Source organism: Xenopus laevis, chromosome 7L (assembly GCF_017654675.1).
Source record: "Xenopus laevis strain J_2021 chromosome 7L, Xenopus_laevis_v10.1, whole genome shotgun sequence".
Taxonomy (NCBI): domain Eukaryota; kingdom Metazoa; phylum Chordata; class Amphibia; order Anura; family Pipidae; genus Xenopus; species Xenopus laevis.
The window spans coordinates 77311974-77338193 of record NC_054383.1 but is presented as its reverse complement, the minus strand read 5'-3'; the positions used below and the strand labels follow the sequence as shown (position 1 = coordinate 77338193).

The following is a 26220-nucleotide window of genomic DNA, read 5'->3' as shown; positions in this document are numbered from 1 at the left end:
CAAATTAGGATAACTGATTATATTTTTGAAAGGAGACAGTGTTTTCTTTTTTACTTAATGAACATTACATGGTAAATGAAATCATATTTTCAGTTATAAAAGCTATTTAACATAACTCATGCATATGCCCCCTCTGCTAATCTCAGAAATACAAGTATGTGTATGTTCAGGAATTTTAGATAAACATTGAACAGTACATTTCGCAAGAGTTGATAAATTACCCACTGTATAATTTTTAGAAACTATGTTTGTTAGAGTGAAATATACCTGACAAATAAGTAATGTTGAACTTTAAAACTGGACCACAGTTGAAAAGATTCACACATCAATAAAAATAAAAATGTATTCATGAATGCAACTATATCAACCGGCTGCAAATAGCCACCATGGTATTTTTTTTTTTAATTACATGTCTAATACATTACAAATGAGAGCAGGTTTGTTATGTGACATTACAGTGAGTAAGTCAGTCTCTCTTTATCTATCACCCACCCAACAGACTTTTAAAGGAGAAGGAAAGCTACCAAAGAAGTTTATCACCAATAGATTAACCACAATAGTGCAAGCTATAACACTAGGGGGCATATTTACTTAGCTTGAGTGAAGGAATAAAATAAAAAAAACTTCGAATTTCAAATTATTTTTTTGGCTTCTTCAACCATCGAATTGGCTACTTCGACCTTCGACTACGACTTCGACTTCGAATCGAACTAAAAATCATTAGACTATTCGACCATTCAATAGTCGAAGTACTGTCTCTTTAAAAAAAACTTCGACCCCCTACTTCGCCACCTAAAACCTACCGAGGTGCAATGTTAGCCTATGGGGAAGGTCCCCATAGGCTGCCTAACAATTTTCTGATCAAAGGAAAATTGTTCGATCAATGGATTAAAATCCTTAGAAACATTTGATTCGAAGGATTTAATCGATTGAGCGATTTTTCCTTCGACCGTTCGATCGCAGGAAATGCGGTAAATCCTTCGACTTTGATATTCGAAGTCGAAGGATTTTACTTCGACGGTCGAATATCGAGGGTTAAGTGTAACCCTCGATATTCGACCCTAAGTACAGTAAATGTGTCCCTAGATTTATTCTGCAGAATGTTTGACCATATGTGAGCAAACAGCTCTAGAAGCTCTCACTTGCCATATTAGCTTGGTGGAACATGGCTTCCTGCCTGAGTCTCTCCCTGCTCACTCATAGCTCTGGGCTCACATTACAGCAGAGAGGGAGGAGGGGAAAGGGAGGCAGAGAGGAGTAAACGGAGCATGCGCAAGCCCTAGCCCTGGAGGTTTATGTTGAATACAGAAAGTCTGATACAGAGCCCGTGTGTACACAATAGAAGGAAAGAGACTCTGTGTTTCTTTTGACAGAGGCTCAGAGCAGCATTACTTTGAGGGTTTACTGGTGTATTTATATAGACCTTTCTAATAAAGCGTACTTAGTTTTAGCCTTTCCTTCTCCTTTAAATGCCTTCAATATACCTGACCTCCACGAGAAATATTTTTTCTCACTATTCATTCCTAGTGCAATCAAACTGAACTAATTCTAGAGGATCTTCTTCTTGAACCATTATCTTTTTTATAGTAGTCTGGGTGTAACTTAATACTTATATATAATTTACTCAAAACATTAAATTTTACCAAAATTCTCATTCACCATTACACCACAGTAGAATACCCAAGATGAAAAAGCACAAAAACATCTTTGCATGTGGGACCAAATATATGTTGCTCTATATTCCTTTTAGTTTAAAATACTTATCCTGCTCTTTTAATGCTCAGATCTTCATAAAATATAGCATAGCAATTCAACTTTTATGCATAACTTACCATCCACAGTTAGGTTGATTGATTTCTCCCCAGTAAAGGTATCATCTGTAATGGAAACCTCAACCTCATATGTCCCTTCATCTGACAACATGAGATTCTTTATCAAGAGAGAGCCATTTTCAAGTATCTGTATTCGATCCTTGTAGTCTGTGCGCAAATTTCCTATGATTTCTGTTCCAATGGACTGCACCACAGTGACAAGCTTTTCTCTTTTCACTTGCCATTTAACCACCGGTTTATCACGGCTTGAGCTGGAGTATTGCACGGATAGGAGAGCAGACTTGCCAACTGTTCCATGTATATGTTGGACATGGCTAGTAATGTTTACTACTTCCACAAGGCCTAAAAATAAAGAGAATATATGGAGATGATTATTGGCATGTGGTTCTAAATTAATTTGTGATAAGTGGAAGAATGAGCAAGTTTGTTAAAACTGAAAATTGTTGCTATTTTTGTTTCTCGTATAGATTAAAAATTAAAATAAAGTCACCTATCTAGTATTTGTTTAAAAAATGAAAGGACTTATTGTGAATCTATAATTTTCCTTGTACTTTTTTCAGTCATGTTTTAATATACATTTTCTATGGCACAATTGCTATAAATTAAACAATAAAGCGACAGAATTGATTGCTGGCCCTTCCATTTAATTGCACTCGGTGCCACTCAGTTCTTCCTGCCATCCATTCCAAATTACGCACTGCTGTGCCTATTGATGCAGGGAACCCTGGAGCTACTGCCACATCCTGACCAGCCAGCTCCAGTCTCCCCTTCGTGTCCAGCATTAATGGGTACAGCACACTTACGCCTAAAGAATCAGGCACAGACATCATTCACATTGCCTTAGGCATAGAGGCAGGGCAGACAATTGCTGTCACTTTCCATTCAGCTCACCTGCTCTCCACACATTCCTCTCTCTTCAACATTTATTTGTGTAACCAGGGCATGAGGATGGACAATTGGGTCCCCCATTCTGGTGCACAAACAAGATTCTAAGATGATGCAAGGCTTGCCTTAAAAGTGGCCACAAAATGGCTCCTGCCTGCTTGATATAATTATGAATTCCCAGACTGAAGGAAACACAATTCAAATAATTTATATAGTATAATTAAAGTGTATTTTGTTTGACTAATGGGATAAAATAGGAGTTTGGATATTTTTTGGGGTCCCTTTAAGCACTGCTTTTTTTAATTAGCCCAAAAATTGCCCCCAAAGCAGGCAAAATTTAAATGTGTCCTTGCCAGGCACTTTATACCTGTTTTTGCCTGAAAAAACATCCAAGTGATTTTTTTTTCCAGGGATCTACTGTATCTTGTACCAGGGCTTCATCAACATCATCATCTTTATTCATATACTACCAGCAAGTGCTTTACATTAATTTATAACAAACATGGATTTTACAATAATTTATCATAGAAGGGTTACATACAGAATAAATGTGGGATTAGAAGGTTCCATTTCATACACCACCAAGTATATAAGGGCCATTTCATACACCACATTTTTAGGCTAATTAAAAACTCTTAGCTTATAGCACCCAAAATAGCTCAATGTGTTTATTGAACAGAATTACTGATAATGATAATCAATTGTACACTCTGCAGTACCGGTTGTACCATACATAACCCCTTAATTAAAGAAATAACACAGCTCGTTTTTAAATAGTTTGCTTTTAGTTTCTGTCTGTCTATGAAAGATGAATCCTTTGAGTCAGCAGAAAACAGTGGTGGTGTTAAAACTATGTTTCATTGCTTTTCAACATCAGAGAACAGCAGAAGAAATCAGTGAACCATTTTCTATTGGGGACTGAAGAAAACACATTTGTCAGGAACCAAAAAAAAAAATCACTAGTGCAGGGCAATATTTCAAGTAGCTGTAATGGTTTGTAAAGCGAACATAGGTTGCCAGGATAAACTAACAAAGGCCTTATTTGTTAGAATGATTTCCTTCCTGAGCATGCTCTGAATAGTTGTTCATGAAGGAAAATCAGTGTATGTGTTCTGAAGGAAGCTGGATCTGTGGATACTAAATGCCAGCTGTGTAAAGGCAGAGAATGCATTGTGCTCATTACTGGAACGTTACAATCCATGCAAAGCTATTTTATGTGTACAAAAATGATAAGCAAAATAATGCTAATAAATTGGGCTTAACTAGCAATGTATTGCTTCAGATCAGTGGTAATCAAATTTAAGTTTTTATTAATGCTTACAAACTTGTACCAGGTTTTAAGGAGAACTCAAAAACATAATCAGATATTAACATTACATGAAGATGCTCAGATTATTTTTATCAGTATTCTTTAATGTACAATGTTTTGACTAGTACTAGCACTGTTTTAACTCATTCTAAGGCCAGTGGCCTAGCTTACATAGGAGTAAAAACGTCAAAATCACTGCAGATAAGCAAATAATAATGGTTAGTTAGAAGTGGTTTCTGTTGCTTTATCTACAAAGTTATGCAAATTGAGCAAATAACAGCAGGTTAACTATAAATTAAAGATGTAAATTTAGGGGATTATTTATCAAAGGTCGAATTTTAGAGTTGTGTGAGCTTTTTTATACCTCAAATGACCTCACAACTCGAATGGTTTCTAATTTAAGAAAAAATTTGAATGGAAAAACTCAAATCAGCGAGTTCGGGGGTTAACAACTCGAATCGTTTGAATTGATCAAGTTTTCAAGCGAAACCCTCAGAAAAAAAACTTGAACATTATGAAGGCTATTAATATCTTCAAATGATTCAAGGGACCTCTGTCATTGACTTCTACATGAACATGACAGATGTTGTATTTTCAGATTCGAGCAGGGTCAGGTTATAATAAATAATATTTAAAAAACTCGAAAAATTTTAGGTTTTTTTTAACCCAAAAAAAATATCTATTTTTGAATAACAAAATAACCTCTAAAACTTAAATTTTTCATGAAAAACACACTATGAACCTTAAAGGGATACTGTCATGGGGAAAATTTTTTTTTTCAAAATGAATCAGTTAATAGTGCTACTCCAGCAGAATTCTACACTGAAATCCATTTCTCAAAAGAGCCAACAGATTTTTTTATATTCAGTTTTGAAATCTGACATGGGGCTAGACATATTGTCAATTTCCCAGCTGCCCCAAGTCATGTGATTTGTGCTCTGATAAACTTCAATCACTCTTTACTGCTGTACTGCAAGTTAGAGTGATATCACCCCCTCCCTTTTTCCCCCCAGCAGCCAAACAAAAGAACAATGGGAAGGTAACCAGATAGCAGCTCCCTAATACAAGATAACAGCTGCCTGGTAGATCTAAGAACAACACTCAATAGTAAAAACCCATGTCCCACTGAGACACATTCAGTTACATTGAGAAGGAAAAACAGCAGCCTGCCAGAAAGCATTTCTCTCCTAAAGTGCAGGCACAAGTCACATGAATAGGGATGTCGCGGACTGTTCGCCCGTGAACTAATTCGAGCGAACATCGACTGTTTGCGTCCGCCGAATGTTCGCGAACGTCGCGCGACGTTCGCCAATTTGGGTTCGCCTTAGCTGGGGCTTATTTTTGACCTCTCACCCCAGACCAGCAGATACATGGCAGCCAATCAGGAAGCTCTCCCTCCTGGACCACCCCCACACCCCCTGGACCACTCCCCTTCCATATATAAACTGAAGCCCTGCAGCGTTTTTTCATTCTGCCTGTGTGTGCTTGGAAGAGCTAGTGTAGGGAGAGAGCTGTTGAGTGATTTGAGGGACAGTTGATAGTAACTTTGCTGGCTAGTAATCTACTTGATACTGTTCTGTATTGTAGGGACAGAACTCTGCAGGGATTTGAGGGACATTTTAGGTTAGGTAGCTTTGCTGGCTAGTAATCTACCTTCTACTGCAGTGCTCTGTATGTAGCTGCTGTGGGCAGCTGTCCTGCTGCTGATCTCTCATCTGCTGACTGCTGCCTGTAACCCAATAGTCCTTGTAAGGACTGCTTTTATTTTCTTTTTTCTTTTTTTACTTTGCTACTATAAGAGCCCAGTGCTATTAGTCTAGCTGTGTTGGGGAGTGGGACTGGTGTGCTGCTCCTAGTAGTTCAGCACCAACCAGAGTAATTTTTTTTTTTAAATATACATAATATATTATTTTATTTTACTTATCTTACTGTTCTTTAACGTGTCCAGTGCTGTTTGCTGTTCTTCATAGTAGTGCACCAATAGTAGTGCACTTGCAGGCATTGTTTGCCCAGTGTGTTCTTCAAACAACTGCCGCCTAGCTGTGTGAGCTTGTTCACATTCTGTCTAAATATCAATAATAATACCGTCTCCAGAAACACCACCTGAGTGACGTTTTCCAAGCAGCAATAATATATTCCGTATCCACTGCTGTAGTGTATACGTTGACCTTGCAGACATTGTTTGCCCAGTGTGTTCTTCAAACAACTGCCGCCTAGCTGTGTGAGCTTTTTCACATTCTGTCTAAATATCAATAATAATACCATCTCCAGAAACACCACCTGAGTGACGTTTTTCAAGCAGCAATAATATATTCCGTATCCACTGCTGTAGTGTATACGTTGACCTTGCAGACATTGTTTGCCCAGTGTGTTCTTCAAACAACTGCCACCTAGCTGTGTGAGCTTGTTCACATTCTGTCTAAATATCAATAATAATACCGTCTCCAGAAACACCACCTGAGTGACGTTTTCCAAGCAGCAATAATATATTCCGTATCCACTGCTGTAGTGTATACGTTGACCTTGCAGACATTGTTTGCCCAGTGTGTTCTTCAAACAACTGCCGCCTAGCTGTGTGAGCTTTTTCACATTCTGTCTAAATATCAATAATAATACCGTCTCCAGAAACACCACCTGAGTGACGTTTTCAAAGCAGCAATAATATATTCCGTATCCACTGCTGTAGTGTATACGTTGACCTTGCAGACATTGTTTGCCCAGTGTGTTCTTCAAACAACTGCCACCTAGCTGTGTGAGCTTGTTCACATTCTGTCTAAATATCAATAATAATACCGTCTCCAGAAACACCACCTGAGTGACGTTTTCCAAGCAGCAATAATATATTCCGTATCCACTTCTGTAGTGTATACGTTGACCTTGCAGACATTGTTTGCCCAGTGTGTTCTTCAAACAACTGCCGCCTAGCTGTGTGAGCTTTTTCACATTCTGTCTAAATATCAATAATAATACCGTCTCCAGAAACACCACCTGAGTGACGTTTTCCAAGCAGCAATAATATATTCCGTATCCACTGCTGTAGTGTATACGTTGACCTTGCAGACATTGTTTTCCCAGTGTGTTCTTCAAACAACTGGCACCTAGCTGTGTGAGCTTGTTCACATTCTGTCTAAATATCAATAATAATACCGTCTCCAGAAACACCACCTGAGTGACGTTTTTCAAGCAGCAATAATATATTCCGTATCCACTGCTGTAGTGTATACGTTGACCTTGCAGACATTGTTTGCCCAGTGTGTTCTTCAAACAACTGCCACCTAGCTGTGTGAGCTTGTTCACATTCTGTCTAAATATCAATAATAATACCGTCTCCAGAAACACCACCTGAGTGACGTTTTTCAAGCAGCAATAATATATTCCGTATCCACTGCTGTAGTGTATACGTTGACCTTGCAGACATTGTTTGCCCAGTGTGTTCTTCAAACAACTGCCACCTAGCTGTGTGAGCTTGTTCACATTCTGTCTAAATATCAATAATAATACCGTCTCCAGAAACACCACCTGAGTGACGTTTTCCAAGCAGCAATAATATATTCCGTATCCACTGCTGTAGTGTATACGTTGACCTTGCAGACATTGTTTGCCCAGTGTGTTCTTCAAACAACTGCCGCCTAGCTGTGTGAGCTTTTTCACATTCTGTCTAAATATCAATAATAATACCGTCTCCAGAAACACCACCTGAGTGACGTTTTCCAAGCAGCAATAATATATTCCGTATCCACTGCTGTAGTGTATACGTTGACCTTGCAGGCATTGTTTGCCCAGTGTGTTCTTCAAACAACTGCCGCCTAGCTGTGTGAGCTTTTTCACATTCTGTCTAAATATCAATAATAATACCGTCTCCAGAAACACCACCTGAGTGACGTTTTCCAAGCAGCAATAATATATTCCGTATCCACTGCTGTAGTGTATACGTTGACCTTGCAGGCATTGTTTCCCAGTGTGTTCTTCAAACAACTGCCGCCTAGCTGTGTGAGCTTTTTCACATTCTGTCTAAATATCAATAATAATACCGTCTCCAGAAACACCACCTGAGTGACGTTTTCCAAGCAGCAATAATATATTCCGTATCCACTGCTGTAGTGTATACGTTGACCTTGCAGGCATTGTTTGCCCAGTGTGTTCTTCAAACAACTGCCGCCTAGCTGTGTGAGCTTTTTCACATTCTGTCTAAATATCAATAATAATACCATCTCCAGAAACACCACCTGAGTTGTTGTTGTTGTTTTAAAAAAATGCCAGGCAAAGGCAGGCCGCCACGCAGAGGCACTAGGGGCCATGCTGCTATGCTATCCTGTGGCCCTAGGAAATTGCCCAGTTTTACAAAGGCAATTACCCTGAACTCCCAAAATGCTGAAGAGGTAGTTGACTGGCTTACACAGCACACCCCATCCTCTACCGTTTCTAACTTTGCCACAACATCCTCATCCTCCTCTGCTATGGGCACCCCACGTAACACTTCCTCCACCACCGGCACCCCTTCTTCACTGGAGTCAGAGGAGTTATTTACACATGAGTTTCTTGAACTGAGTGATGCGCAACCATTATTGGCAGAAGAAGATGAAGGAGATGAGGACGTTACACCAGATATAATTCTGGCAGACAACACAACAGAGATGGACATAATGAGTGATGAGGAGGTCCCCGCTGCTGCTTCCTTCTGTGAGCTGTTAGAAGAAATTGATGCATCTGAGGAGAATGATGATGAGGAGATTGATGTTTTGTGGGTGCCCAGTAGAAGAGAGCAAGAGGAGGATAGTTCAGATGGAGAGACGGAGAGTCAGAGAGGCAGGAGGAGAATAAGACTTAGAAGAAGCAGGGAGGACAGCTCGCAGGGAACAGTAGGGCAACAACATGTATCGGCACCTGTGGTCAGCTGGCCAACGCACCCGCCATTGCCGCCAACTTCTAATGTTACTGCCAGCTTCAAAAAGCTCAGCAGTGTGGGATTTTTTTAATGTGTGTGCCTCTGACAAAAGCGTTGTAATTTGCAATGAGTGCAGTCAGAAACTGAGTCTTGGGAAGCCCAACACCCACATAGGTACAACTTCTATGCGAAGGCACATGAATGGCAAGCACAAAGCACTATGGGAGCAACACCTCAAAGGCAGCAGACAAACTAAAAGCCACCCTCCTTCTGGTCCAGCATCTTACTGCTCTACCTCTGCTGTCCTTGACCCGTCTGAACCACCCTCCACTCCGCCTTCCACCTTGACCACCAGTTCCCAGTCATCTGCCCCCAGCCAAGTTTCTGTGAGGGCCATGTTTGAGCGTAAGAAGCTAATGTCTGCGAGTCACCCCCTTGCCCGGCGTCTGACAGCTGGCTTGTCTGCACTCTTAGCCCGCCAGCTTTTACCATACCAGCTGGTGGACTCTGAGGCCTTCCACAAATTTGTAGCAATTGGGACACCGCAGTGGAAGGTACCCAGCCGCAATTTTTTCTCAGAGAAGGGAATACCACACCTGTACCACCATGTGCAGAGCCAAGTCACCGCATCTCTGTCACTTAGTGTTGGGGCAAAGGTCCATATGACTACTGACGCATGGTCCTCCAAGCATGGTCCTCCAAGCATGGTCAGGGCAGGTATGTCACCTACACTGCCCACTGGGTGAACTTGCTTATGGCTGGGAAGCAGGGAATGCGTGGCTCAACAACAACAGTGGAGTTGGTGTCACCGCCACGGATTGCACGCGGTTCTGCCACCACCTCTACTCCTCCTTCGCTCTCTACCTCGTCTTCTTCCTCTGCTTCCTCCTCCTCTGCTGCTGGGTCCTCCTCCTCCACACCTGTGCACCCCCAGCTCCCCCTAGGCTATTCGACGTGCCAGGTACGCCGTTGTCATGCTGTCTTGGGGATGACGTGCCTGGAAAGCAGAAACCATACCGGATCTGTACTCCTGTCATCTCTGCAGTCACAGGCCAATTGGTGGCTGACCCCACACCAACTGAAGATCGGAAAAGTGGTGTGTGACAACGGAAGCAATCTGTTGGCAGCACTGAGACTGGGCAATTTAACACATGTGCCCTGCATGGCACATGTTCTGAATTTAATAGTCCAACGTTTTGTCTCGAAGTACCCAGGATTCCAGGACATTCTCAGGCAGTCCAGGAAGGTGTCGGCCCATTTCAGACGTTCCTACACAGCCATGGCACGCCTTGCTGACATTCAGCAGCGGTACAACATGCCAGTCAGGCGTTTAATTTGCGACAGCCAGACTCGCTGGAATTCAATGCTCCTCATGTTTGAACGTCTGCTGCAACAACAAAGAGCCGTCAATGAATACCTGTTTGAACTGGGTGGTAGGACTGGATCTGCAGAGCTGGGGATTTTTTTCCCCCATTACTGGGTGCTTATGCGCGATGCCTGCAGGCTCATGCGCCCTTTTGAAGAGGTTACAAACATGGTCAGTCGCACCGAAGGCACCATCAGCGACCTAATACCCTTTGCTTTCTTCCTGGAGCGTGCCGTGCGACGAGTGACAGATGAGGCTGTAGACCAGCGTGACGAGGAGCAGGAAGCGCACGATTTCTGGTCGGAATCACCAGAACGAGCCCAGGCACCTGCTGCAACGCAGGGAGAGGTGTCAGAAGTGGAGTCAGAGGAGGAAGGTGGCTTTGTGGAGGAGGAGGACCAACAGGAGCAGGCTTCCCAGGGGGCTTGTGGTGACCTTTTGGGGACCCCTGGTCTTGTACGTGGCTGGGGGGAGGAGACCATGGATGATATAGTCCTTGATAACGAGGAAGCGGAGATGGATACCTCTGTATCCAACCTTGTGAGAATGGGGTCTTTCATGCTGTCATGCCTGTTGAAGCACCCCCGTATCAAGAGGCTTAAGGAGAAGGACCTGTAATGGGTCGCAACGCTACTAGACCCTCGGTACAAGCATAAAGTGGCAGAAATGTTACCAACGTACCACAAGTCCGAAAGGATGCTGCATTTACAAACCAGCCTGAAAAACATGTTGTACAATGCTTTTAAGGGTGATGTCACTTCAGGAACTCATCAACATTCCAGGGGCAGAGGTGCCAGTAATCCTGCCACGAGCGCACCTGCAAGGACAATGCACTTTGGCCACTCTGTAACGTCAGACATGCAAAGGTTTTTCAGTCCAAGGCAGCGCCAGAACCCTTCTGGATCCACCCTCAAAGAACGCCTCGACCGGCAGGTAGCGGACTACCTGGCATTAACTGCAGATATCGACACTCTGAGGAGCGATGAACCCCTGGACTACTGGGTGCGCAGGCTTGATCTGTGGCCAGAGCTGTCACAATTTGCCATGAACCTCTTGTCTTGCCCCGCCTCAAGTGTCCTCTCAGAAAGGACCTTCAGTGCAGCAGGAGGGATTGTAACTGAGAAGAGAACTCGCCTAGGTCACAAAAGTGTGGATTACCTGACCTTTATTAAAATGAACGAGGCATGGATCTCGGAGGGTTACTGCACGCCGAAAGACTTGTTCTGACTCCCCATGCAGCTGTCCTTCTCTGCACGCCGCATGACTCCACACACAGCTGTCCTTTAGCGTCCTCCTCCCTCCGCCACCGTTACAAACTAGGGTGCAAACCCTACTGGTTTCATTTTAATCAAAACTTTTTGGACAGGTAAATCCTGAGTTTTTCTGGCCTCTGTGCTTCAGTGGCTGCAACCAAAAAATTCATATTTTCAGCATTTATATGGCATATTTTTTCTGGCCTCTGTGCTTCAGTGGCTGCAACAAAAAAAATTCATATTTTCAGCATTTATATGGCATATTTTTTCTGGCCTCTGTGCTTCAGTGGCTGCGACAAAAAAAATTCATATTTTCAGCATTTATATGGCATATTTTTTCTGGCCTCTGTGCTTCAGTGGCTGCGACAAAAAAAATTCATATTTTCAGCATTTATATGGCATATTTTTTCTGGCCTCTGTGCTTCAGTGGCTGCCGACAAAAAAAATCCATATTTTCAGCATTTATATGGCATATTTTTTCTGGCCTCTGTGCTTCAGTGGCTGCGACAAAAAAAAATTCATATTTTCAGCATTTATATGGCATATTTTTTCTGGCCTCTGTGCTTCAGTGGCTGCGACAAAAAAAAATTCATATTTTCAGCATTTATATGGCATATTTTTTCTGGCCTCTGTGCTTCAGTGGCTGCGACAAAAAAAAATCATATTTTCAGCATTTATATGGCATATTTTCTTTGGCCTCTGTGCTTCAGTGGCTGCGACAAAAAAAAATTAATATTTTCAGCATTTATATGGCATATTTTTTCTGGCCTTTGTGCTTCAGTGGCTGCGACAAAAAAATTTCATATTTTCAGCATTTATATGGCATATTTTTTCTGGCCTCTGTGCTTCAGTGGCTGCGACAATTTTTTTTTATATTTTTAGCATTCATATGGCATATTTTTTCTGGCCTCTGTGCTTCAGTGGCTGCGACAAAAAAAATTTATATTTTTAGCATTCATATGGCATATTTTTTCTGGCCTCTGTGCTTCAGTGGCTGCGACAAAAAAAAATTCATATTTTCAGCATTTATATGGCATATTTTTTCTGGCCTCTGTGCTTCAGTGGCTGCGACAAAAAATTTTTTTATTTTTAGCATTCATATGGCATATTTTTTCTGGCCTCTGTGCTTCAGTGGCTGCGACAAAATTTTTTTATATTTTTAGCATTCATATGGCATATTTTTTCTGGCCTCTGTGCTTCAGTGACTGCGACAAATTTTTTTTATATTTTTAGCATTCATATGGCATATTTTTTCTGGCCTCTGTGCTTCAGTGGCTGCGACAAATTTTTTTTATATTTTTAGCATTCATATGACATATTTTTTCTGGCCTCTGTGCTTCAGTGGCTGCGACAAAAAAAACATAATTTTTCAGGAAAGTACACATGCCTAATTTTTCAGGGTTCTGCAACAGTGGCAAAATCGCATCTTTTATGGTCACCGCAGGTGATCAATAAAGTAGACCAAAACTGGGCCCACACTGCAGAATCAGTGTTTTTTGGTTCACTTCACTGTACATTGAATTACCTCTGCCTGACCGTGCACGTGTGCACAAGCACGGTGACTGCTAAACACACCACTACAGAAATATTGCCACCAACAGGACAAACATCCTGGAGGTGACAAGCAACTAGTAATTAAAAACTATTATTTGCTCACTTGACGGTATCATTCATGAAAGCTCTTTGCGTTTTTTTTCCGTTGCAGTAAGCGCCGTGTTTTGTCTTTGCGTGTGAACATGCTGTAACCTTTACACGACTTGATTGGCATGTAGACGCCGGACGTTTTAAAGCAGTTTATTACACAAGTTTAGAAATGTAGTGTGATTTCTGCCCTTTACAGCACAAAACGCAGCGCTGTGTCAACAATGTATTTTTCAGATACATTTTTGCCCTTGATCCCCCTCTGGCATGCCACTGTCCAGGTCGTTGCACCCTTTAAACAACTTTAAAATCATTTTTCTGGCCAGAAATGTCTTTTCTAGCTTTTAAAATTCGCCTTCCCATTGAAGTCTATGGGGTTCGCGACATTCGCGAACCGTTCGCATTTTTTGACGCAAGTTCGCGAATATGTTCGCGAACATTTTTTCCGCCGTTCGCTACATCCCTACACATGAATGGGGGCAGTTGGGAAATTGACAAAATGTCTAGCCCCATGTCAGATTTTAAAATTGAATATAAAAAAATCTGTTTGTTATTTTGAGAAATGGATTTCAGTGCAGAATTCTGCTGGAGCAGCACTATTAACTGATTCATTTTGAAAAAAATGTTTTTTCCCATGACAGTATCCCTTTAAGAACAGCACTCAATAGTAAAAACCCATGTCTCACTGAGACACATTCAGTTACATTGAGAAGGAAAAACAGCAGCCTGCCAGAAAGCATTTCTCTCCTAAAGTGCAGGCACAAGTCACATGACCCGGGGCAGCTGGGAAATTGACAAAATGTCTAGCCCCATGTCAGATTTCAAAATTGAATATAAAAAAAATCTGTTTGCTCTTTTGAGAAATGGATTTCAGTGCAGAATTCTGCTGGAGCAGCACTCCATTTTGAAAAAAATGTTTTCCCCCATGACAGTATCCCTTTAATAAATCTGCCCCTTAATGTCATGATCTGCTAACAACTTTTTCACAGTTATCTGTGTATACAGATGTCATGGCTCATTAACAACAGCAGTTGCAGTCGCACAAAAATTGGATATAGTCATTGTTCACACTGATATAATTCATTCTAGGTACTTTCACTTCAACATGCTCCCCCATGCCATTGCACTGTCCAGTCTGTTTGCAAGTGCACATATAGCAATTTTATTTCCCAAAGGGGAGCACCTGCCATTGGCACACCTGCACATCAATTCATCAGAAATTTCAAGACAGTCGCAATGGCGCTTAGCACAATTAAGCAGAAATCCAAAGAGCATGTTTGGACACAAGTGTCAATAAATGCAACATTTAATGCCTCGATTTAATTGCTGCTCCAGTGAGGTGCATGCCACTGATCAATTAATAACCATACTGGGACAGATTTACTAAAGGGTGAAGTGGCCATCGCTAGTGAAAAATCGCCAGAAATTTCATCCGCAGGGACATTGCCGATTTACTAACAGGCGTAGCATCGATAGCAAAAATAATGGATGCTAGCGAAGTTATGTGCCCTATGTCCAGGCAAATACTTGCACAGGCACACAATCATTACTCTGCAAATCCCCTGAAGTGCGAATTTTACAGAATGTTACCTCTTATGCCAGAGTTTCCTTTGCCACCTTAGACCTGGCGACCTGATAAGATGAAGCTTCATCCTCCTCAATCTTATGTCAGTAACATCATATCCTGTATGCCGAAAACTCATAAAAGTTCTTTAAAAAGTATTTTGAAGCAGGATTGTCTTCAAAAGTTCTAACTATTAAAAAATTTTGTGCTGAGAATTTTTTTAAACCATTTGAAGGGCATGCCACATTTGTTTTAGGGTGGGTTCGTGTCAAGGGCATTAGGAGATCTCTTTTGTCTTTATTTTGCTTCCTCGGACATTTGTAATAGTAAGTGGCCACTTCAAGAATTCGCACCAACATCTCTAAAAATAATGCTAGCGCTGATGAATTAATGCTACTGAAACTTCGCCAGCGATCGGTTACAGAGATGCAACTTTGCATTATAGTGGATTAGTGTAGTGTTAGCGAATTTGTGTCTGGCAAAGTGGTGTGAAGTGTGGCGGAACATTCACTGGCGAAAATGTGCCCCTCCCCCCTTGGCCATGTTACTCGCAGGAGCACATTGTAACATTGTAGATTGTTGCCAATGTTGTGTATAAGCCCTGCAATTTTGCTCATAATAGACACAGCTATGGAATGCAAAGTACTGCCAAAACTTACCTTGTAAATGTATTTTATGATTTTTATAGTGTAGTTTTTATCTCTAAATTACACTGTCTACATTGCACATAATTCATTCTACCATTGAAATTTCATTCTCGAATAAGTTTTTTTAGTTGTAATATTATAGTGTCATTGTGGTCATTGTGTCTCATCCTTTACTTTCAGAAAGAGTCAGCACTTCACAATGAAACTGCTTTCAGATAAGCTATTGTTTCACCTACTAAATGTAACTAACAAATATGATGTCTCATATCTCCACTCGGTGGGGTATGGGAGCATTTTTAGCAATGTATGTGTCAAAGAGCTGTTATCTGGTTATCTTCCTCTTGTTCTGTTGGTAGGCTGCTGAAGGAAAGGGAAGGAGGTGATATCACTCCAATTTGCAGTGCAGAAGTAAAGAGTGACTGAAGTTTATCAGAGCACATGGCAACACCTGGGAAACTAACATGTTTAGCCCCACATCAAATTTCAAAATGAAATATAAAAAAATCTCTTTGCTCTTTTGAAAAAAAAAAAATGAATGCAGGATTCTGCTGGAGGTGCGCTATTAACAGATGCATTTTTAACACGTTTTCCCATGACAGAATGCCTTTTAACATTTTTCTTCAATGGAATTGAGACATTTGTTATGCAAGGTAAAAAGCATACTGTGCATACTTATAAGCACTAGTTTTCCATGTAGGGATGTGAAAATCTTAGACACCCTTACACTTTACAGACAGGCACAACCCTAGTAATATAGACACCTCAGTGGGTCCTTATGGGGACCTTGTGCTTATGTAACCCCTGTAGTTCACACAGTGTACACCAGATGGCACTGTGCCAGAGTATAAAAGGTTTAGGAACCATGTGTTCTGGGTCCATTGCTTTAACCAAGCAGGCTGGAAGGGAATGGGTAGTGTCGACCCTAGGCGCTTTGGCCCTAGTAATGATACAGCTTTACTCAATTATAGTTCACTCTAGGAGTGATAGAGAGGTTATTTAGTTGAGCAGCTCAAGGCTCCGCCGAGGAGATTAGAGGGATTAAGATCCCAGGGTATTACTGACCCGGAGTAAGGAACCAAGTGTTGAGATAGGGATGATACGAGTTCCCCTAGTCTGCCACTGGAAGATATCCTGAAAACTAGGCGATATCCATCACAGGCTGTCAACTTACTTTCTGCTGTATATTCCCTAGCCTGTGGGGATTCAGCCTATACGTGCTGTGAGTATATGCTTCCTTTATGCTGCTGTGTATGTTCTATGCTCCGTTGTGGATCAATGTGCTAAATGATCTATGTGCTATTGTTCATTAAATACAGTTCCATGTTCAACCATTAAAGAACTACTGGCGCCCATCATTGTGCTATTGAACCTGTTACAGTTACACTAAACCCTGCCTCCACCGCGTTGCGAGGGCTTGCCCCTGAGAAAAAGAGCTCATCTGTGGTGTCAGCCCACAAAGGAAAGTAGCTAAAACTGCCCTAGCACAAGTCAGTTTACTATAGCGCTACATCTAGTGATGGGCGAATTTATTCGAAAAAATGGACGCCGGCATCAAAAACGGGCGCTGGCATAAAAAACGAGACGCCAGCGCCGTTTCACAAATTTTTTCGCCGTTTCGCAAATTTCGCACTAAATTTGCGAATTTTTCAGCAAAGCAAAACGGCGCAAATTCGCCCATCACTAGCTACATCCACATACAGTAAGGATTGTTTCCTGTAATTCTGATCAACATATGTTAGGTATACTAAAAACAATACAAGGTAGTGCTTTATTATTACAGAGAAAAAGGAAATTGTTTTTAAGGAATTAAAATGATTTGCTTAAAATGGATTCTATGGGAAATGACCTTCCTGTAACTTGCAACTTTCTGGATACTGAGTCTCTGGATAACATATCCCATAACTGTATTATTATTTAAACCAACCATAGACAATTCACTTAGCGGCCTATTCATCAAAATTCAAATGCATGAATTTTATTGTTGTGTTAAATCATTAAAACCTAAGAAACATGATCAAATAAAACTGTGAAAAAACTAGAATGAATGAAATACGTATTCTACATATCATTATCAATGGGTCTAAAAGCTCTTTGAAAAACTCGGGTCTAAAAGCTCTTTGAAAATTGAAAAAAAATTTGCCTAGACAACTCCCATTGCCTTCTTCATTAACTCTGCAGCTTTTAGATACCAAATTTTTAAATCCGGGTTTTAAAAATTGGGTCCCTAAATCTCTAATACAAATTTGTATTTTAGCTCAGAAAAACTATAATTGTGGTAAAGATTCAAATTTAAATGTTGATAAATCAGCCCTTTAGTGTTGAGCAATGTAATACATGGTCTAGTAACCGATAGCAACCCATCAATAAGTAGCATTTACTGGCCAGCTGTTTAAAGTTAAACATTTAATTGGTTTACTTGGGTTACTAGACCATGGCAAACTTTGAAGCTTTTCTTTACCCCAAACAAATAAAATAATAGTTTTGCATTACAAAATGTTCTTGTGTCTCTACTTTGTCTTAACATTTCTTTTCCCCCTCTCTCTTTTAGTAAGGTATGTGCAATGTATCATGGAAAAATAAAATAAAAAAAATTGCAAAATATGAGAAATATATGAAATATAAGAGCTGTCCAACCAAATGAATTGTTTAAGTAAAAGTGACTGCTGCAACAATTTATTTTTTTAAATAATTTTCATTTTCTACTCATTACATATTTAGGAAGTATTTTTTTTCAAAATGCATTTACTTAAGAAGCAGTATACACTGATAGTGATGTACTATTACAGGGTGTGACAGATTTTAAACGATACCTTTGCTGGCACTAAGAAATTACTGCTGAAAAACATGTAAATGAATTGTTAAATGCAAAAATGAACTCACACAAGCAATTTAACTGTGTAAAACTGCTTTGAATTCTTAGTATTGCATTATCAAGTGACGACATAGGTTGCATTGCACAGAATAAAAATATTCCTTTTTCAAATTCCAACCAACAATTTTAACCAACTTCATTTAGCAGCTGAACTACAAACTTACAAGGGGAACTCTAGTGTTATATTTCCACAAATGTCTTACCTGTTTGGATGGCAAGAAGGTATGTAACATGAAGTACAGCAAGGGAGCTGAAAACCCTTAAGTAGCCTGCTCGCTCTGTCTTCATTTTGAGTTTAAGTTTGGAATCCCCTACAGACAATTAGCATGTTTTGTCCAGTCTGGGCACGTCCTATATCACTGCTTGGAGATTTTCTGCCACAACCCTGCCTTGCCAACTTCCCTTTGAATAGGGACAGCTCTGTCTATTGTTTATGTTTATGTACTGCTCCCTCCTCCCTTCTTGGTCAGACTTATTTTTTAAACATTACTGCTTTTAAGTGTACTTAAATATGCAACAATGAAAACAAACAAATGTCTCTTAATTAATATTTCTTATTTAAATAAATAAATATATTACAAATGGTAGATCTGGAAACACAAATACATTTCAGATTTAGAGAATGAAAAATATTATAAACATCCCAACCATCAGGTAATTAAACCACTTGTAAAATATCTTTGATCCTCTGTATATGCCTGCGTCCTGCCTTGAATCTCCCACACTATTCTTGCTTATCCTTTAATAAAAGCTAGTTCAGTGCCACCACCTGCTTCTCCCCATGGTTTATAAAGCTCATAACTTTTATTCTGCTGTTCATCTGCTTTTTATATAGAACAGATAAACAGATTCAGTTGTTTTGGTGTTAATTCAAGGACTTATGAATGGGGTCACAGGTATAACCTAGGGCAATAGTAGTTGTCAAAATGCATCTGTTGAAAGATCTGAAGTAGGTCTGAAAAGGACTTCATCAAAGTCAGGATCAAACCAGAGTTTGGACTGAAGAAATTAGCATAGTTAGCAACAAGTCAAAGTAGGTACAAACAAGAATCAAGCTAAACCATAGAACAGGCTTGAGATTATGTGGGCATGCAAGGACAGAAAACAGGCTATAACCAGAGATATTAAACACCAGAGTCAAAGCCTGTAATTAGACAGTAAGGATGCAGGAAGCAGAAAAGATTCAGGGATCACTTGACAGTAAGTATGCAAGTAGCCATAGCATAATGACAACACTATAGCCATTATTATTACAGGCATTTGACCTGTTATCCAGAATGCTCAGGACTAGGGGTTTTTGGGATAAGTGGTCTTTGATAATATGGATCTCCTATTAGTCTATTAAAAACTCATTTAAACATTATTTAAACTCTTCAGGATTGCATTGTGTTAAGTAAGCATTAATTATATCTTAGTTGTGATCAAGTACAAGGTACTGGTTTATTATTATTTATGCGTAAAAGCAGTCTATGGGAGATTTCCTTATTGTAAATCATAGTTTTCTTGAAAACAGGTTTCTAGATAATGGATCCCCGGGCCACACACCCCAGCCACAACTGCCTCCACCCCCTGCGTATCTTTTTCCTGCTTGAGGCTGCAACCCTCCAGGGATGGAGGTTAGGGGGCAGCAGTAGTGGGTCTAGTCCAGCAGGGCCCACTAGGGTTCTTTCTTGGTGTCCTGCTGGCCCTGTCCGACCCTGAATAGAGAGAAAGGAAGCCCCAATGTAACCCATTGCACATGCTTCAATGAAGCCAGAGTAAAGTGTCCTTAGATCCAAAAGTCATGTTTCATGATAAGTTATTTTTGTGTTTTCCTGGGCCTTACTATCTTGGGCTCGTGGTTACGCAGTAGCATTTAAGACATCATGATAGAATATTTGTGCTGATCCCAAACTAACAATAAAATACCAGGCATGATCTTCCTGTGTAAAAGCCAAACAGCTGAATGGAAACATTGAAAGATTAAAGGCTACATCAACGTATACACCAGCAGCCCTATTTTATTCAAATGATGATTTCGGCCTGGGAAGCAATGAGCTTGTTTGAAACATTATGTTGAGAGGAGGCGAAACCAAGGCACTGAGGCCTCTAAACAAGAGGGAGGTTAGCTCATTTCTTCTTAAAACAAAAGTGGTACTTATGGGAACTAACTCTGAGCACATGGACCAAACAGCATTCAGAAGTGATTTATTAAAGCTCTTATAACAAAGCTGCCCTTGCAGAAAAGAGAAACAATAGGTTTAAATTACTGGACCAGTTAAGTTTATAACGTGATAGCATTCCTGGGAGAACATTTTTTTAACAGTCAAAATCCATTTGCAAATTTATATTACAAATATGAATTTTGGCATTACTTGAGGGCAGACTAGCTTATCATTTCTAATATGCAAAACTCTTTTGCATGGTTAATAAGAAATTATGCAATTTCTGTAGTTACCACCAATTGTATTTAGAATATGACAATTATGCACACAGTAGCACAGTTTTTAATTCACTATTTACAGCTGCCTGAACAATTAATTAAATCTGATGTTGCACAGGAGGACAAAATGTATGTACATATAAAACTCTCTAGCATATATTTTGATTAAGGTATATTATTTAAACTGTTTTTTTAACCTTTCCTACATAAAGAGAATACAGTTTGAAGTGATATCCACTCCATCACTGAATGGTGAAGCCATGAGCTGTCAAAAGCTTTGTTTATTTTGTTGGTGAGGGCTATTTTCTCAGCAGGGCACTGAATACAAGAACAGGAAGTCCTTTTCTTTTCAGATCCTGCATGAATGATTGCATTTCAGTAAGAGATTACACAAATATTACTTCCCTTTCATATGTTTGCCCTAATGTAAATCCATTTGAAGTCTAGATTGGAAAAAATGTAGCCATTTTTAACCTTTGGCAAAAAGGTCATAAAACACGAGCAGATGAATTGGTTAGCAGAAATAGACGAAACCATGTGACCCAACTTAACATTATTTTTAATTTAGTTAAGGAAGAAGAATGGCTATGACTACACTGACCTTCTAATAAAGAACTTGAGAAACATTGTTATACCAGACAAGGAGGAAGGCAATCCTTCAAATGTTTGTTGAAAGAATCAAAGAATTCATTATAGCTGCAACAATAGCTCTATGGTTCACTGCATGGGGGAATATGGATTTAATCAGATACACAACCACTTCACAGTAGAGGGATAATAGTGTTCTCCTGGATCCTTCCTCAGAAGTGAGTAATGAATATACCATGCCACATTACATAGGCTAACTCATCAATGCAACTCATAAGTAAGAGCAAAAATGTGTCTAGCAGGGAAATTATATCATTCAGTAATTTAGGAATTACTACTTTACAATTGTTATAAGTCATTTGACATCATTGTGCAGAATGTTATACACAAGAGTTTTCTCTTTTTACAGTAGATGATGGATTTGATATTTTACCTAACCAAGACAAAAACTTCTCGAATTATATCCTGGTCCCAATCATTTGGCTTTAGCAGCAAGGCAGAAACAAGAGCCTGGAAAGATTGTTTGGCGTGCAAATTGGTATGAACCTGGTAGTAGCTTTGTTTTTTTTAGTTGTTCTTTGGGTCAGAAGTTCCAGTGATTACAGAGATTAAATTTAGTAGGGATGGTTGACCCATGGTAAGTCTGCTTTATACACCTGTGTAAGCACCATGCAATTTGTTGTACTGTATTTGTTAATTGTTTGATGAATCTTGCTAAGTCACGTAAGGCCTGATTTAGTAATGATTTCTGGTAAAAATAGAGATCACATATTTTTTATAAATAGGAGGAAAAACACGATTGACAAAAAAAAAGAAATAAACCCAAAGCCATTCAGGAAAATTATTAAATCAGCCCAATCTATCAGCTATAAAGGTTTCCCCACATTTTTCCTTTGTTTCTCAAATGCTAGAAAGGCATATTACAGCCCTAGGTCATATTCAGCTCAACCCTAAATTTCAGTTATGCTTCAGCACAAGATTCAAAATTAGAGACTCTACGTAATATAGAGACAACCAAAACATGTAACACCAACATATAATTATAGGCAGTTTAAGGTTTTATAAGGTCATTTCTTTCAGCTGAAGATACTTTATTCAATAGATTCAATATATTTTTGGCACAATTCAGTAATATCATTTCTAGTGCACTGCTTTTAATCTATATTGCATGTCCTTTGCAATATTTTCTTCAGATATTGATGAACTCCCTTTCTGCACATGGCTGTAAATGACATGATAGTATTATATCCCCAGGAGCGTTCACACTCCATAAAAGCTAAAAATTGTTTCCTTAGCAGATTGCCCATGGTATGCTATATTCATTAGTTTTGTTTACTGTCCTTTCATTTTGGTATTGTCTGAGCCAATAAAAAATAGTGTATAACCCTGACATAAGACATGGTACACACTGCAATAGTTGAAAATAAGTGAGATTATGTATAAAGTGTTGACAGAGAGAGACAAATACACATATGTACCAACCTACATTATTATCCCATTATCATCGACTGTGGGGATGTTGGAGATAAGCAGTTATATTACTCTGCTTTATCCTAATAAGTATTTAATTTCACCTTAGCAATTATAACTTTGGCAGAACTACAAATTTTGTATATAATGTATTGCATTGTATTATATTGAAAAATGTCTGTACAATAATTGGGATACATCTACATAGTAGATTCCAGTAAAAGGATTAATCCAAAATTATTTATTGTGATTCACTGCAATCTAGCATGTGGACTCCTTTGTTTTGTAGCCAGGGAAATAAGCATACCATTTGTTGTAAGCTCATCTTATTGACATTGCCTGCTCAAACTAGGTTGATACCTTCAGTCAAGTGATTTAAGGTTGCTGGTCTGTTTTAAGATGCAGGTTGAATAATCAAATCATATTTAAGTATCTGTTTTTTTACAAATCTGGTGGCCTATTTCTTCTACCATTTCACATACTGTGACAAGTATTATGGTGGAGTAGCAGAAGTGTTGGTTTAAGGCAAAGATGATAGCTTAAGAAGAGGCAATATAAGGACAGGCAACACAAGGCAATAATGCAGGCTAAGATTAAACTGAAGGAACAAGCATACATTAAACAATACTTTAACCTGCAGGACATAAATGGACCTGAGATTTTCCAAATAAGGGATATTTCTTATATCTCCATTCCTTAAGTATACTTAAAAACCATGTGAACATTAAGGGGCAGATTCACTAAGGGTCGAATTTCGAAGTAAAAAATACTTCGAAATTCGACCCTCGAATTGAAATCCTTCGACTTCGAATATCGAAGTCGAAAGATTTAGCGCTAAGCGTTCGTTCGATCGATTGAAGGATTTTTCGTTCGATCGAACGATTAAATCCTTCGAATCGAACGATTCGAAGGATTTTAATCCAACGATCGAAGGAAAATCCTTCGATCAAAAAAAGGTTAGCAAACCTATGGGGACCTTCCCCATAGGCTAACATTGACTTCGGTAGGTTTTACCTGCCGAAGTAGGGGGTCGAAGTTTTTTTTAAAGGGAAAGTACTTCGACTATCGAATGGTCGAATAGTCGAACGATTTTTCGTTCGATTCGTTCGATTTCGTTCGTATTCGAACAAATTTAACCAATTCGATGGTCGAAGTACCAAAAAAATACTTCGAAATTCGAATTTTTTTCATTCGAATCCTTCACTCGAGCTTAGTGAATCGGCCCCTTGATAAACCTTATAGAACTGTTTTGCTTCCAATAAGGATTCGTAATATCTTGGGATCAATGTACTGTTTCATTATTATAGGGAAAAATTAAATCATATTTAAAAATTTGAATTATTTGATTATAATGGAGTCTATGGGAGACAGCCTTCTAATTCTGAGCTTTCCAGATAACCAGTTTCCGGATAACGGATATAATACCTGTATTTCCTGTATTATCATTATTATTATTATTTACACACTCCACATAGTTTTCTTAGGATGTCAGAGACTGCTTAAAATTGTTTCAATTGATTGGAAATTTCAAAGAAAAAAGGATGAAGATGAGAAAACTGTCCCGTAATGATTCACCTATTAGGCTCTCTATACAGTATATGATTTACTATCCAACGTGTACGTAATTTCAAAAAATGTACAGGATGATTTATCTGGCAGAACAAAGTGTGGCCTCCTGAAGTGAAAATAATGAACTGGGCTTGCCACAGGGAGCCTTTTTTTTTCTTTCTCTTTTCACACAGAAAAATGATTGTTCTCACGTTATCCCTGCTATAAAAAAAATTATGTGACCTGTGACATTAGTAATGGTTTCATAACAGCGTCAGAATGTCTACTCAACATAGTGCACCAGCATTGTCAATATTAAATAAATATTTTTAAGTCTGACAATGAACTGCCAACAGTGTAAATGGTGGCCAAGGCTAACTAGCTATTTCTTTGAATATTCTTGTGGGGTTGTTTTAATAAACATAATGTTAACTGAGCAAAGTAGTTTAATTCAGTAAGTGTTTTAAAAACAATTCTGCACTTATTGACATAGAAGTAATTTGTATTTCTATAACTTCTGGAATCAGATGTAGCTGGTTTTAAACTGATGTTGCCATGGCGTAATTGTTGAGTACACTAGGTTACACTAGCATCACAGGGCTCACTTTAACTAAACTTCTTGCAGTGGCACTGCTTCACGGCAGAATTACAGGATGTAATAAATATGTGAAAAAATTGATATGCCGTATTTTTTCGGCTGCCAAACAAATTATAGCTAAAGCATGGAAAACGCCTACTCTTGATATACTTTTAGTTAAGTCCAGAATAGATGGTTACATGGTGATGGAGAAGCTTGCCATGATGGCTAGTGATGAGATTGATACTTTTCATGGGATCTGGGACCCGTGGCTCCGATATAGAGGACTTACTATATGACTCCAGCCCTGTCGCCCGTCACTAGACAGTACAGCCCTTCATCTAAATACCACCTTACCTATATCATGCCTATATAATGAATACCACCATGGATGTTATTACTTTGAGACAGTTCGCTGTAAGAGTTGAGACACTTTTTTGTTTCTTTTCTTTTTCTTCCTTGCCTTTTTCTTTTTTTCTATCTTTACTGTCCCTTGTTTTCCTTCTTCCTTCCATGGCACAGGAAGTTTCTTAAGGCAACCGTTCTATTACGTTCTATTATATCTTTGTTTATATTGCATTTTGTTGGAAATTGTCATATTGCCGACTGTCAAACTTTTTTTTCTTTCTGCTGCCTTTTTTTGCCTTCTGTATTTTCTTGAAAATTGAATAAAGATTATTTTCAAAAAAAAAAAAAATGAAGAGTGCCATCAGCTCCATCAGTGCAAATAACAGAGAAGGGAACAAGCAGTCCTCATCTGGAAAGTGAAGGATGATTGCAACAGGCTGCAGAAAGTAACATGCTCTCCTCTGTCAGTTGCAAAAGAAAAACTTTACCAGGGAGGGGGTGAGAGTGTGGGCAACCTGTGTCTTCAGAGGAAGTAATCATTTGTTCTCTACATGAATACATTTATGAGCTGAGCATTAAGTTGAAAAGGAGGTGGGGTGGGAGCAGCTCTCCAGTCTAATTTGTTCTAATGTCCTCTCAGTCTACATAAAATGTAACACGGCTAAACTTTCACGTTGGGGGTGGTGTGAGAACTGCCTGTGCTGTACTTGATCAGTAGTTACTCATCTACTCAGTTTTCTGCTTTAAAATTATCTGCCACCAGTTTTGTACTAAGGCACTTTTTTAACTTGTGGTCTTGCATATTTAGTAAGTAAATTTCTCTTCTGGGCCCCAGTGCAATAGTCTGACAATACTTATTGTACTCAAAATCCATGCAGTGATATTACTGGCAAGCCTGGGGTTAATGGAGTGCTCATTGTCCATTTGTGCAGTGATCTTACTGGCATGCCTTTGGTTAATATACGTATACATTTTGGAAGTAATCATACTGGCATACCTGGGTAATTATGTCT

At 39.4% G+C, this 26220-nt stretch overlaps 1 protein-coding gene across 1 annotated transcript in view; it reads right to left on the bottom strand.

The window, feature by feature from the left end:
- The window catches only part of hepacam.L (hepatic and glial cell adhesion molecule L homeolog), a 32906-nt gene extending 14265 nt beyond the window's left edge, over window positions 1-18641 (bottom strand). The window contains exons 1-2 of the mRNA XM_018225725.2: window positions 18458-18641; window positions 1833-2174 (exon numbers count right to left, since the gene is read on the bottom strand). Of these exons, the coding sequence (XP_018081214.1) occupies window positions 1833-2174; window positions 18458-18542 (427 nt within the window). The 5' untranslated portion in view covers window positions 18543-18641. The remainder of the gene's footprint in view (window positions 1-1832; window positions 2175-18457) is intronic.
- Between the last annotated feature and the right edge of the window lie 7579 nt (window positions 18642-26220).